The sequence below is a fragment of the Camelus ferus genome, chromosome 16 (assembly GCF_009834535.1).
Source record: "Camelus ferus isolate YT-003-E chromosome 16, BCGSAC_Cfer_1.0, whole genome shotgun sequence".
Lineage (NCBI taxonomy): Eukaryota > Metazoa > Chordata > Mammalia > Artiodactyla > Camelidae > Camelus > Camelus ferus.
The window spans coordinates 48,613,568-48,628,025 of NC_045711.1; the positions used below are offsets into that span (position 1 = coordinate 48,613,568).

The following is a 14,458-nucleotide window of genomic DNA, read 5'->3' on the forward strand; positions in this document are numbered from 1 at the left end:
TTCCCACCCACCAATCCCAATCTCTTCCCTTCCACAGACAATGTCCCCTCTGCTCAATTGTCATTTCCATGGAGAAGTCTCCCCTAACTCCCTGGGTAAGTCATTCTCCCAGCATAGTTGTTACCTGTCATTTCTCATTATTTGTGTGATTCTTTGATTAACATCAGCCTCCCTGATTGGGCAGCATGAAGATAAGGGTGGAGTCTGTTTTGTGGGTCCCTGTATCCCCAATGTCAAGCATGGGGTTGGGATATAGTAGGTACTTAACAAACATTAGTTGAGTGAATGAAGGAATGATTGAGTGAATTGTCGACCATGTTTTGTACAAGCTGTTCTGTGGCCCAGGTGACCTTGCCCCCTCTTCCACTTCTCTGCTTAGTCCACTCATACTGGTTTTTCCAAGGAAAACCCAGTTTGGAGAAAGTTGATCCTGAAGCCACTCCTCCATGGTCCCCCAGGGCAGACCTCTTATCACCCCTATGAATTGTTTGTTTACTCAACTGTCACCCACTTGGACTGGGAGGTGGCTGCTGCCTTTGATCTCAGCCTTCCAGGCCCTCTCTCCACTCTTGTGTTTGCCTAGTGCTGAAGGAGAGTGCTAAGGGGAGTCCCCTGGCACCTGGCCAGAGCTTTCCCCAAATCTCTTCTCGCACCATGAGACCTTGCCTAACCCCTTCTATTTCAGAAGGAGAAGCTGAGACCCTGGACTTTGCTTAGAAGGGAGGATATATGCTGGTGTCCTCTGGGGGGCCAGGGTGCATCCTGGGTGGCCAACCCATGGCTGGAGGTCACGGGGCAGGCCATGTTGCTGGCCACCCCTCTGGCTGGCTTCCCTCTTTCGAAGAGTGTCCTTTGCCCCGGTTGGTAGGACCCAGAGCCGCAGACAGGCCCCCTAAATTGGCCAATGAACAGACCAGGTTTAGGGAGGGCAATGGGGAAGAGTGGACGGGGCTGTTTCCAGGCCCAGGCCCCTGACCTTCCAGTCCCCAGCACCTCCCTCCCAGGTTGTGAGGACTCTAGATCTTTGCTCTTGAGGTTGTTCAGTTCGACTGTCTTTCCCCTGGCACCTACTGCCAGGCTAAGAAGGACAAAAACAATCCTAGGCAGCGCAGTGTCAGGGAGTCCCCGCCCCTCCTCCTGTGCTTCCTCCTCCCAGGCCCCTCCCCCAGGCCCCGCCCCCACCTGCCCAAGATAATTTGTTTCCTTGGGCCAGGAACCTGGACAACAGGGCTCAGCCTCCCCCTACTTCTACGACCAAAGTCGGGACACCCTCCCACCTGTAGAGAAGAGGGAGAGGATTTGAAGTCAAGTCCACGAATCTGAGGTCCCTAGACAGAACCAGACTTTGGACCCTGTGTCCTACTACTTCTGCTGGGGCTCCTCCAGGTAAGGGGACTGAGATCGGTCCCAGGCGACAACCTGCTCCCACCCCCAGCCGCACCAGGGCCCCAGGCTGCGCCCGTCTCAGGGCCAGGAGCTGGCTGGCTGGCTGCCCAGGTAGGCGGACGGGCAGCTGCCTGGCTCCCCCTCCCCTTCCCCCTTCAGTGATGTCAGGCCAAGGGCGGGGACAGAAGGGGGACAGGTAGTTAAGGGCTTGGCGTCTTCCTCCCTAAACCGGTGGCCCCAGCCAGGTGTACCAACGCCTAGGGTCCAGGTAAGGACCAAAGCAGGCACTTTATCTTGGGGGTGGGTACCGGCAGATCTGTCAATATGGAATGATTCGGCCTCACTTTTTCTTCTCCTCCAGTCTCCCATCCCATCCCTTCTTCACCATCTGCCCTCAGTCTCCCTAATTCTCATTTCCTGTCCTCACAATTCCTTCTGTCCCTCTCTGCACCCACCCCAGCCCCCACCCTGCCCCAACACACACAGACACACACACACACACACACACACAAACACACCAGCCCAAGCAAGATCTCAGATTCTCTTCTGGAGACGCAGCTTTCCCGCTGAAACTAGCCCCTCCCCACATTCCCAGAAAGAGAGCTGGGAGGGGAGTCCTAACATCGAGGGGGCTGCCCCAAGTCTCTTCCTTGCTCAGTCTGATTGGACCCCAGCATGAGTTTCCCGAAGTCTCTTAAAGACAGACGGCTCCGCGAGGGCAGTGAGGTACCCCCAAATTTGGAGGGCAGTAGGAGAGGGATTCTCGAGATTGCTAGAGCTCCGTCTCCTACTCAGGAATCCAGGGTCCTGCCCTCGGATGGGAAGGTGGGGATGAGGCAGGCCCCGGGGTCCCTCCTGGCTTCAGAAAGAAGTGGTCTTGGTAGGTTGGAGGGCTTGACGGTGAAGGGTCTGCAGCGCAGTGGGGCCTGGGGAGTGTGTGTGCTGGAGGGCAGAGTGCTTTGTCTGTCTGAATAGGCAGGGGAAAGACCAGGTCTGGGTCTCCTTGGCACGTTGAGGATGGAGAATGCACCTGCCCGCCATTGTCAGGCCTTCCTACCCCACTGCCCCTCAGTGCCCCGCCTTGGTCTGCCGATCCTGGACTCTGCTCTCCCCTCTTCCCCCAATATCCTGCTGCGGGGGGGGGGCCCTGTGAAGGCAAGCAGCCTGTAATAATTAACTCCACAGACACTCTAGCATTCTTCCGAAATTAAACTTTAAAAGAGCTGCCCCCCTTACTCCCATTGGGCGTTTTTACCCTAGTGAGGGTGTGGGCGGGGCCTCAGGGTCCTGGGCCCTCCCCCCAACTCAGGGTCACCTAGGGGTTTCCCGCCTCCTCACCTGGGCCCTCACCCCAAGAGCTCCCCCCAGGTAAAGCCTTCCCCACTACAGTCAATCCCGATGGGGGCGGGGCGTGGGATCCTGGGCCAGGCGGGGGCCTTCCCGCCACCTCCAGGCCTCTGCTCTTCCAGCCCCTCCCCAGCCCCTGGGAGGCACCGAAGGTGGCCTTGTTTTCTACCGGCCCTATACGCTGGGCCCTGCCTCCCGCCCAGGCTGGCCAGGTGGGGCCCGATTCAGGAAGTAAACAAGAAGGCAGGAGGCAGGGAGGGCGGGAAGGAGGGGTGGGGCAGGAGCCGCCCGGGCCGGAGAGGCTACTGGGGAAGACGCAGCTAGGAGTCAGACTGATTTGAGGGGTTGCTTTCTTCAATATAACCTTCCCAGGGCCCCAGTTTGAAAGATTCAGGTCTCCTGGGGTGGAAGTGGGGGAGCTGCCCAGGCCCTACAGCTAGGACCGAGTAGGACCCTCATTTCTTTTGTCCTGACTGCCCCACTCCTGGCTTGCCCTTAGAAGGGTCTGGAGAACCAAGTGAAGGGATGTGAAGTCTAAACCTCTTTTGAGTCAGCCCTCCCACCCACAGAGGCGAGACTCCAATCCGATTTAAATCTCCCCTTCCTCTTCCAAACCTCTGATTCCTCCTCTCTCTGGGATGGGGGAGGACCCAGACCACCCCACTATTGGCTTCCAGCTTCCTGGAGGGGGTAGCCCCTGCAACCCCTCCCCTAATTCTCCCTGGAATGAAGTCACGGGGCGGTTTGCCAGGGGTTAGACAGTGGCTGGGAGTGGGGCCTTGTGTTTGGGTGTTGATGCGCTGGTGACTGACTATTGATGTTCGATGGTAGGTGTGTCTTCCCCTTCCTGGCGGGACCCTGAGCCCCCTCCCTGGTTCTGCCACCTGGCCTTTCTCTGTCTGATCTATGTCTTGACTTTCTACTCCTGCTCCTGAGTACACCTCTGGCCAGGACACCCAGGAGGGTGAATTAGGAGGACCGTCATCTCCCCGGGGTGATGTGGATGAATCCCTTGGACCAGCTGAGCCCTGGGTGTTAAGGCTGGAAGGAAAGTCTAGAGGGCCCCAGACAGGAGAGGGAACACTGCATGTTTCTTGGGTTATTTTGCATGAGCAAGTGAGGGGCATCCCTGAAAGGTCAGCTCCACTCCAGATGGGCTTCTGAATCCAGGCCGGGCCTTTCTTCTCTCCTTCCTGGGTGAGGGGCCTCCTGGGCTGGGTGGTGACTACCAGACTGGGCCCCATTGCAGGTCCCACCTGGACTGCTGGAGTGGGAGGTAGGCCAAGGGGGCGGGGAGGAGGAGATGATGTCAGAGGAGCCTCCAGCCCACATCCTCCTCCTCGCCCATCCTGGTCCCAGCCCTCCCCTACTCCTCCCAGGCCTAGGTTGGGGGCAGGAGTAGAGGTGGGGTGGGTAGAAGCAGGGTTGTTTGTGTTTCTCCTAAGCCAGGAAGTTGTGCTGATGAGTCAAGGTTGAATGGAGAGCCCCAGGCAGTGCTGTCCCGCCCCACCCTGACTCACCTGTCCCCCAAATCTCCTAAAGCCCTCACTTAAGGGTCGGGGACCTGCCTCATCCTGGGGTGAGGGGGTCAATCCCAGGTGCCTGAGGCAACTGAACTGCACTGGCCCAGTGTCTGGAGAGCCGGCAGGAGGCTGAACAGAGTTCTCCTAGGGCCTCCCAGATTTCAGCTCAGCAAAAAGGGTCTTGGTTTCTGTGGAGGAGGGGTATGCAGGGCCTCTGTCTTTGCCCCATCTCTTTTATCCTTACTCGTCCTGGACGCATGTGTACCACCTATGTGTGATAAGACATGGGCCAGCCCTGGCCTTGCCTGGGATGTCCGCGTGTCTTCAGACCAGTGGGTGGATAAGACAGGTGCACAGTCATTGGCACAGGGGCCCCAGCCCAGTGCCGAGAGGGAGCCCTTCAGACTGACTGTGGAAAATCCAGGAAGGCTTCTTAGAGGAAGTAGCTCTGGCATGGAGGCCTCAAGAAAACTGGGCGGATGAAGGGCCTGGGGGAGGCACACAAGTTTTAGGGGCTGCCAGGGAAAAGGCCCCCAGGCTAGCCCTCTCCCTCCCACCGCAGCTGAGCCTGCCTCCTGCCCTCCTGTTTCCTGTCCTTCCCCACCTCCTTCTCCCCTTCTGGGCGTCACTCAGCACTTGGGCAGGCGTTGCCACAACAGGCGCTGGCAACCAGGTCTGGCAACGAAACGCTGGAAAAACCCGGGGCAGAGCCCAGGAGTGAGTCCCCCAAGCTCGGAAATGGAGGGGTGACACTAAGCCCCAAGCCCCAGACCTGCTGGGGGTTGTGGAGTCTGTTGCTGCTGCCTGGCTTGGGACCCTCATAGCCCTTCTCCTCGGCAACTTGAGGCTCAGGAAGAGGCTAAGGCTAAGTTTGGATCTGGAGTCCACACACCGGGTCCCACTCCCTGGCTCACCTCTGATGGGATGAGAATGCTTCTTTCTCAGGGGCTCAGGGCCCCCTTTTGTAAAAAGCGCTCATGCTACCCTTCCCCAGAGGCCCCAGGGAACTCCAGGTAGAGGGGGAGCAATGAGGTGCTGTGTAAACTCTGAGGGGCATCTTGATAGCAAGATGAAGTCAGGAGGTCCTGGTCTTCTTGGCCCCTCTCCCCAGGACAAGGGCACAGGAGCAGCTGTGTGCCCCACCGTCTTCTCCCTCAGATGTCATGGAGCTGGGTCTGTCTCCACCTCATCTCAGCAGCTCCCCGGAAGACCTGTACCTGGCCCCTGGGACCCCTCCTGGGACTCCCCCGCCTCCCGATGTCCCCCTGTCTGGGGAGGTGAAAAGGTCCCAGCCTCTGCCCATTCCGACCGGCAGGTAAAATGGGGTGATGGCTGAGGAAGGCTGCGGGGAGCTGTCAGCACTGGGTGACACACAGAGTCTTTTAGTCAACTCCTCCCCTCTCCCCTTCACCCCCAGGAAACTTCTTCGTGAGGAGGAGCTGCGGTCAACCTCCCTACCCTCCATCCCCAACCCCTTTCCTGAGCTCTGCAGTCCTCCTTCACAGACCCCCATTCTTGGGGGGCCCTCCTGTGCAAGGGGGCTGCTCCCTAGAGACACCAGCTGTCCTCACGTGAGTTGTCCTGGGAAAGGGAAGGCAGGGAGCATGAGGTGCTATGGGATGGGGTGGACACTGTGCCACTTTGGAGGAGGTGGGGGGTTTGGACCTCAGGGGTCCCTGAGGGTAGAGCACGTGGGGAAGGGGAAAGAACCACCCTTTGCCCTTCCTCGAGTCATCTGCCGCTCCTGGGGTGCAGGTCATAAAGGTGTACAGCGAAGATGGGGCATGCCGGTCAGTGGAGGTGGCAGCGGGAGCCACAGCTCGCTACGTGTGTGACATGCTGGTGCAGCGATCTCACTCCCTGAGTGATGAGAACTGGGGGCTGGTGGAGTGCCACCCCCATCTAGCACTGGGTGAGCTGGGGTGCAGGGGCGCTGCCTGGACCAGGAGGCAATGCTTCACACCTTGGGCTAGGCAGGTGGCTCATCCCGGAGGCCTGGCTGGTCTCCATTGACCCCTGTTTCTTGCCCTTGATCCCAGAGCGGGGCTTGGAGGACCATGAGTCGGTGGTGGAGGTGCAGGCTGCCTGGCCCATTGGAGGAGATAGCCGCTTCGTCTTCCGGAAAAACTTTGCCAAGTACGAGCTATTCAAGAGCACCCCGGTGAGTATGTGCTATTGGGGGGAGCTGGGCGCTGGGACACCTGATCCCCTTCCTGGATCCTCAGCCCCTGACTCCTGACTCCTTTTCCCTTCAGCACTCCCTGTTCCCAGAAAAGATGGTCTCCAGCTGTCTGGATACACACACGGGCATATCCCACGAGGACCTCATCCAGGTGAGGGGACATCCCATTTCATGGTATATCAGTGGTTCCCCAGGATTGCTCATTGCTTCTTGGCCCTTAAGCCTGTGCCTTTCATCTGTGGGCTGGAACACCCAGCACAGCTCTAAGTGACTATGGACAAGTCACTTTTCCTGCCTGAGCATCAGTTTCTTCGTCTGTTAAATGGAGACAATAAATGCATGTGGAGCCCCTCCTGCCGTAAAGGCAGGCCCTGGGAAGGCCTGTGTGTGTGTGTGTGTGTGTGTGTCTGTGTGTCTGTGTATTTCAGGGGCACCTGCAGGCCTCTCACCCTGTTCCCCTCTGGCCTCAGAACTTCCTGAATGCAGGCAGCTTCCCAGAGATCCAGGGCTTCCTGCAGCTGCGGGGATCAGGACGCAAGCTTTGGAAACGTTTCTTCTGCTTCCTCCGCCGATCTGGCCTGTATTACTCCACAAAGGGCACCTCCAAGGTGAGGTCTTGAGGGTGACGGCCCCAGCCCCTCAGATACCCCACCCCTGGTCCTTCTAGGAGCTGCCCCTTCCCTGTTACAACTCTTGGTCCTTTCACGCCCTAGGCCCTGAGCCCCTCAGCTGCTCCTCTTTCCCTCCCAACTTACCAGCCCCCAGAGGTAGCAGTGGGAGAGGCAGGTGAACTGAGTTCAAGTCCTGGCTCTACTTGTATTTGCTATGTGACCTGGGGTACTTCTCTGCCCTCTCTGGGACTGAACTCTCCTCAGCTGGCTTAGTGGGGTGGTCATAAGGGGGCAGGGTCTGTCTGTACTAAGTCCTGCTCACTCATGCTGTGCAGGACCCGCGGCACCTGCAGTATGTAGCAGATGTGAACGAATCCAACGTGTATGTGGTGACTCAGGGCCGCAAGCTCTATGGGATGCCCACGGACTTCGGCTTCTGCATCAAGGTGAAGACCCTGGCCTGGCCTGGCCTGGCCTGGGAGAGAGCGGGAGCCACTCAGTCCCCAGGATCCTTCCTGGGGCTTCTGAGCTCCCTCTGGGACCCCCAGACTCCTCTTCCTGCACCCTGCCCAGCCCCACGGAGGCGGGAGATGGGAGACAATATCTGGTCTTAAGGCAGATATGGGACCAGCCAGTTTCCTCTCCTCACAGCCAAATAAGCTTCGAAATGGCCACAAGGGGCTTCGCGTCTTCTGCAGTGAGGATGAGCAGAGCCGCACCTGCTGGTTGGCTGCCTTCCGCCTCTTCAAGGTGAGGTCCTGGCACTGACATGGGAGAGCGGGCCGCGCCCTTGGGATGCCTGGCATGAGGGAGGAGTTGTAGCTCTGCCCTCAGGAAGTCTCCAGAATGAGGGGGCATCACAGCCTTGCTCTCTCGGAATCCTGGGTCCAAGGCTGGAGTCACAGCTTTGGCTTCAGGAAGTCCCTTATCTAGGGGCAGAGATGTAGCCTTGCTCTTGGGGTGTTCTGGTCGGGAATGGGGGTGGGGGTGTCACAGCCCAGCCCCCAGTACCTGTTTGACCTCCAGCTCTCTTTCTCTCAGTACGGGGTGCAGCTGTATAAGAATTATCAGCAGGCACAGTGCCGCCACCTGCGCCCACCCTGCGTGGGCTCCCCGCCCTTGGTGAGTGTGCACAGGGGTGTTAGCTGGGGGCAGGCACCCAGGCCCCAAGCCAGGGATACTTGGGTCCTGTTCTGACCCCTCCCCTCCCCATCCTATCCCGCCTGCAGAGGAGCGTCTCAGACAACACCCTGGTGGCCATGGACTTCTCTGGCCATGCCGGGCGTGTCATCGAGAACCCCCGGGAGGCTCTGAGCGCAGCCCTGGAGGAGGCCCAGGCCTGGAGGGTGAGGGGTCTGCGTTCATCTGCATGTTTGTCCTGTGGGGTTTCCATGGCATGGGAAGAAGAAAGACAGGGGTGAGGGGAGGCCCCTGGCTGCAGAAAGAGGGTCAGTATTCTTCAGGGACTGGTATTACCCCAGCCACGCCCTGACCTCTCGTGTCCCCCACTGCTCTGCAGAAGAAGACGAACCACCGTCTCAGCCTGCCCACCCCAAGCTCAGGCACGAGCCTCAGTGCAGGTGGGTGAGAGTCCTGCACTGGGTCCCCAGGGGTGGGGGCTGCCGTGGCTTCCCTGAGCACTCCTGGCGGGGGTGGTTAGTATGAGGGTCGCCAGCCCCGTGTGACCGCCCATCTGCCTCCCCTCACCCCAGCCATCCACCGCACCCAACCCTGGTTTCATGGACGCATTTCCCGAGAGGAGAGCCAGCGGCTCATCAGGCAGCAGGGCCTGGTAGACGGGTAAGGGGCAGGGCTGGGCAGGGCAACAGAGCCAGGGATAAGAGAGACCTGGGTCAAGGTGGCAGCTGTGTGTCCTTAAGTGATGTGGCCCTGTCTCCTGGCAGCCTCTTCCTGGTCCGAGAGAGTCAGCGGAACCCACAGGGCTTTGTCCTCTCTTTGTGCCACATGCAGAAAGTCAAACATTACCTCATCCTGCCGGTGAGTAGTCCCAGGTTCCTGCCATGGAGACCCAGGGCTCCCAGCAACCCATCCTCATGAGGCCCCCTCAAGAAGCATCCCCTCGCCCCTGGCCCCTGGTGTGTCTGGGGTCTCCCGCTCTTTCCTTTCTCCCGCACAAGCAATGGGGACCTCAGCCCTGGCCCTGGAGGGAGCCCCTCGCGCCTCGTGCCCCTCCCTGACCTTCCACCCGCTATGGCCACATCCCAGAGCGAGGAGGAGGGTCGCCTTTACTTCAGCATGGACGAGGGCCAGACCCGCTTCACCGACCTGCTGCAGCTCGTGGAGTTCCACCAGCTGAACCGCGGCATCCTGCCGTGCCTGCTGCGCCACTGCTGCACCCGCGTGGCCCTCTGACCAGCACACAGCAGGCCCGCGCCTCAGCCCCCTCCAGGCGGCCCGCCGCCCCCTCGGCTCACAGGCTGGACTCCGACGGCGCTGAAGGTGGGGACACGATCATCGTGAAGGACCGGGGGCTCCCCCACTCCGGTTTTCTCCCCTGCTCCTTTGCCTGCCTCAGGCAGAAAGTGCTCCCCGCCCAGGCCACCCTTAACTTCTGAAGGGAAGGCCCTTGGGTGGCCCCCTCCCCTTCACGGAGCTCCTGGGCACTGCTCTGGGGCGGGGCATTATGGGAGAAATGGGGGCAGCCCAGGTGGTCTTTACGCCCCACACTTCGTACAGACTGCAAGGCCAGTTGACCTTCTCTGTTTTATACTAGTGACAATAAAGATTATTTTTTGGTACACTTGTGAGTTCTGTCTGGCAAGACCTGGCTGGCTGGGGTAGAAACGGGGAGGCCTCAAGAATGTGTCAGAGTGATTGAGGGTACACACCAGTCAGCCTGGATGTTTCTTGAGGTGCCGTAGGTCATCTGAGAGTCTCCAGTGCCCAGCATGGAACTGGGTGTCCAAGAATTGCTTGTTGAATGAGTGAATGGACAAGGGATTGTCATCCAGGTGAGATTTTCTGTCAGGACTTCAAGTTATGGGGATCCCTCTAACAGGGCCTGGGAGTTGGAGATGGGTCAGACAGCATCCGTAGCCTCAGCAAGTCCTGGGCTGCCTGGTGGGATAATGAGACAAACACAGTTATGTGTCCTCCAGCACCAGCAAGTCACACAATGGCTTTGTTACCTTACCTCCCGCAGGTCCCTGTGCAGCACCCCTGCCTCAACCCCTCTCCCTCCTCCCCAACCCCAGATCTGCCTTCTGTCCTTACCGTTATTTCTACCCCCTCCAGAAAGCCATTGTGGAATCCCACAGCATTCAGCCCTCTGAGCCTGGCTTTTCTTCCCAGTCTGGCCTTCAACATCCAGAGGGATCTTTCCAAAATATCAATCTGCCTGCTCTCCCAGGCCTTCACTTAAGTGCAGATAGACCCTGCTGGTTCTGGCCTCTGCCCACTGCCCATACCAGTCTGTTTTTATCTAGGAGTTTTATGGTTTTAGCTCTTAGATGATGGGGGAGCTTTATAAGAAAGGTATTGGATTAGCAACTCCTGAACCTGCTGCTCAGCCTTCAAATCACAAAGAGATAGGCTCTCCCTCCAGACACATGAATCCCACGAGGCATTGTTTTTGTCATGAATTGAAACCCCCTGGACTCAAGTATTTGTTTGTTGGAAATATCAGGAACAGAGGAACATGGGATACAATACACATGGGGATACAATTACCAAAATCCAGAGTGGGAAACTATAGAACAGATAACCCAGTTTCTTCAACAACAACAAAAATTCCAAGAAAAAAGAGGGCGATTCTCTCGATTTCAAGACATTTAGACATGTATCAGCCAGATATAACACGTTGACCTATTTGATTTAAATCCAAACTAATGAACTATAAAAAAAATTCATGAGTTAGGCATAGAACACAAACTTGTGGTTGCCAGGGGGAGAGGGGGATGGGAAGGGACAAACTGGGAGTTCAAAATTGGTAGATTCTGACAGATATATATAGAATAGATAAACAAGATTATATTGTATAGCACAGAGAAATATATACAAGATCTTGTGGTAGCTCATGGTGAAAAAGAATGTGACAATGAATATATGTATGTTCATGTACAACTGAAAAATTGTGCTCTACGCTGGAAATTGACATGACATTGTAAACTGACTATAACTCAATAAAATAGAATTTAAAAAAAATTCATGAGCAATGAGGGAAATCTGAACTCTGATGAGATATTCAATAATATGACAGAATTAAGGTCAATTTAAATTTTAAGGGGTGATAGTAGTGTGGTTATGGCTTTTTAAAAAAGTCTTTACTTTTTAGGGGAGGCTATAGTTCAGTGGTAGAGTGTGTGTGTAGCATGCACAAGGTCCTGGGTTCAATCCTCAGGACCTTTGTTAATAAATTAAAAAAAAAAAAAAAACCTTAACCTAATTAACTCCCCCTCATAAAAAGTTTAAAAAATAAAATAAAAATTTAAAAAGTTATCTCCCCTCCCCCCAAACCCCCCCCAGACAAATTTAAAAAGTCTTTACTTTTAAGAGATTCATTCTGAAGTATTTATGGGTAAAATGATGTCTCAGCTTTGCTTTTAAAATAACCCCCCCCAAAAAAATAAAATAAAATAACCCAGAGGTGAGGGGGAGTGTGAGTATAGTCATGGGTTGACCGTGACTTGATGTTTGAAGCTGGGTAATGGGTTCATGAGGATTGATTACATTATTCTCCAATTTTGTATAAGCTTGAAAATTCTATAATAAAAATTTAAAAAATGTAATGGAGACTGTCTCCCCAAATCTTTGAGATTGGTTGGACATGAGGTGGTGGGATCTGGTTTTGTGGGCAAGGAAATGGGTGAGTCAGTGGGGAGACTGGCCCCAATCAGTGGGAGAGCCAGGATTTCAACCCAGGTCTGTGCTGTTTGGCGACCCCTGCCTGGCTGACTTCCAGGCAGAATTCCTAAGTGGCCTGTAGGGGGTCGTCCCCTGGAGAGCCCACCCCTTCTCTGCAGCCCTGGTCTCTGGCTGGGGGTAAAGTGGGGAGGTAGTGGCCCTGAGGTGACCTTGAGAAGGACCAGCCACCATAGCCAGCCCTTGGGCCAGGTTTGGTAGCCCTGGCAGCCACTCGGGTCCGAGGCACCCCCAGCCTTGGCTAATCCCAGGCTGGAGAGCCAGGTCTGTCAGACAGAGGTGGGCAGAAAGGCCTCCTCCATCCTCAGCCTGAAACTTACTGGGAATTTTCCCTGAAGGATTTACTACAGCCCAGGCGTGAGAGAGGTGCAGATTTTGTTTCTTTTTAGCAGGACCTGGGGAGGCAGGGACAGGGTAGCCGGCTGCCTGCTACCTGCCACCACCTGCCACAGTTCTCAGAACCATCCCATCAATGGCTGTTCCTTGGGCCCAAGCTGGCTGGTGCTGGCTGTGTGGCTGGCCACGGATGCCCAGGGCCACTTCCGAAGCATGGATCCTGGGGGTCCAGGCTGGGTTGAGAGTACAGGGGTCAGAATGAGTCACCTCTTAAGCATATCCAGGGATTTAGGCTGCCCAAACACACACCCACACACCCACACACCCACACACACTCAAACCCAGGATACAGTGTCCCCTCACTGCCTGAGGTACCGGGCAGGGGACCAAGCTTTTCTGTCAGTCAGCTAACTGGAGTATGTGAGACAGATACCATTCCCATTTTATAAGTGGCAAATTGAGGTTCAAAGAGTTCCCCACTGAGGTCTGACATGGAGTTAGGAACACAGGTCAGACTCAGCCCATCTTCCAGGTGGTGAAAACAGCCCTTTCCCGCTCTGTCCTGTCCTTTGTTCTCTGTCCTCACCCTTCTCAGTGCTGGACACTATGAGGGACCTGGGGGCCTTTAGAGGTAGCAGCTGGCTCAGCCCTGAGCAGAGTAGCAGAGTACTGGAAATCGGCAGCTAGACTTCCTCAGCTTTGAGGATGCAACGTGACCCACAGAGGCCAGACAGCAGAAGGAACTGCCAAGGATAGCTACTGCTGGCTAGTGGGGGCTTGTGGTTATGAGGAAATCTGGACTGGTGGGAGGGAGGCAGGGGCATTGTGGAGGAGGTAGATGCTGGTGTCTCAGATAATGTCTTTTCAATATTAAGTTCTTGGGTTTGATTACAAAAAAATAATGTGCATATTAAAGAACATTTCAGAAATCAGAAAAAGAAAGACTTTGGGGGAAAAAAGGGAAATTCCTCATAATCTCCCCTTGCTGAGGAGAACCCAGGCATCAAGAGAGGATGATACAGGGCCCACATGCAGGGGCCAGGCCCTCAGTGGCCTGCAGCACACCAGGGACACCAGTTCCTGGGGCTAGGGTGGCCCTGTGAGTCTGGTGCTGGGGTACAGAGCTGTTCTTGGCAGCACCATGGGCCTGTATGAGGGTATGGCCACAGGGTTGGCCTCCCTGCCTGCTCAGGTATGGAGGGCAGGGAGGGCTGGTGCCAACTTTCTGGACTCTGGGAACGGGTGGGTATGATTCTAGGGGAGCCCACCTCTCCTAGGATGCCCTGGGAGGGGCATCAAGACAGAAAAAGCTCTGGCCAGTTCATGCTCTCGCTGCTCCCTAGACATCCTGGTCAATGAAATCTATGCAGCCTCCAAGTTCACTGGTGGAAGGCTTCCTGGTGCAGGCCTGAGGTTTCAACATCGGGTCAGTGACCCTGCCTGGCTCCTTCCTCTTGCTCCCGTTCCAGGCAAACGGAGGAGGGAGGGAGGGAAGGAGAGAGGCTGGGGAGCACAAGGGCACTCAGAAGGGTTCTTTCTTCTGAACTGTCTACATGAGCAGTTTTCTAATGGTTTCCTGGAGTCCAAGGGTTCCAGCAGGGGTTGGGTGACAGGTTGAGGGTGGGGGTTGGGGAGAACTACTACCTTCATATCTGAGAGTTCAGTTTCATGGTATATTTGGAAAAAAGGCTTCTACTACTGAACCACTGATTTAGTCCAGCAGGCAGAAAAGGGGGCCCGGAGATGTCAGGGGATGGTCCACCTTGCACAGTGGCAGGGTCTGTGGCAGGGTCTGTGGCAGAGTCTGTTTTCCTGTCCTGTTGGTTCCTGGGGGCTGAGGCTGGTCCCCAGGCTCCCCTCCCCCATGATCTCCATACCGGAAGGGGTGTTGGGAAGTTGGGGTACCATTTGGGCTGAGAAGGGTTGTGCTGTACCAGGCTAGGGAAGCCTGAAATTCAATTCCACATGGTTAAGCTATGATGGCCTCTAGCGTCCTGTTGCAGGGCTGCAGCTGCCCCCAGGAAGGGGCAGATTTTTCTTTGCTTTGCTGGAGGATTGTTTAGCCAGACCTCACGGTACCTGTTTTCATGGTAAGCAGTTTGTTTTTACTTGGATTGGGTTTCTCTTGTGGTAGTTTTGGGGAGACTGAGGGAGAGTGTGAGGCCAATGCCACACTCTTTTAGGGTCACCAC

At 56.1% G+C, this 14,458-nt stretch overlaps 1 protein-coding gene across 5 annotated transcripts; it reads left to right on the forward strand.

The window, feature by feature from the left end:
- The first annotated feature begins 1,197 nt into the window (after window positions 1–1,197).
- GRB7 (growth factor receptor bound protein 7) lies at window positions 1,198–9,810 on the forward strand. Of its 5 annotated transcripts, none has more exons than XM_032457926.1 (15): window positions 1,198–1,386; window positions 5,368–5,571; window positions 5,674–5,827; window positions 6,012–6,168; window positions 6,296–6,417; window positions 6,512–6,589; window positions 6,909–7,046; window positions 7,385–7,495; window positions 7,701–7,799; window positions 8,091–8,171; window positions 8,279–8,395; window positions 8,569–8,629; window positions 8,762–8,849; window positions 8,930–9,047; window positions 9,276–9,810. In XM_032457926.1, exons 2-15 carry the CDS (start codon window positions 5,420–5,422, stop codon window positions 9,420–9,422), a joined length of 1,623 nt encoding a protein of 540 aa, XP_032313817.1. In that variant the 5' UTR covers window positions 1,198–1,386; window positions 5,368–5,419; the 3' UTR covers window positions 9,423–9,810. The 5 variants fall into 5 exon arrangements, with proteins under 5 accessions (XP_032313817.1, XP_032313818.1, XP_032313816.1 ...); XM_032457927.1 differs by lacking the exon at window positions 1,198–1,386 and adding an exon at window positions 1,474–1,497; XM_032457925.1 differs by lacking the exon at window positions 1,198–1,386 and adding an exon at window positions 1,562–1,654.
- The last annotated feature ends 4,648 nt before the right edge of the window (window positions 9,811–14,458 follow it).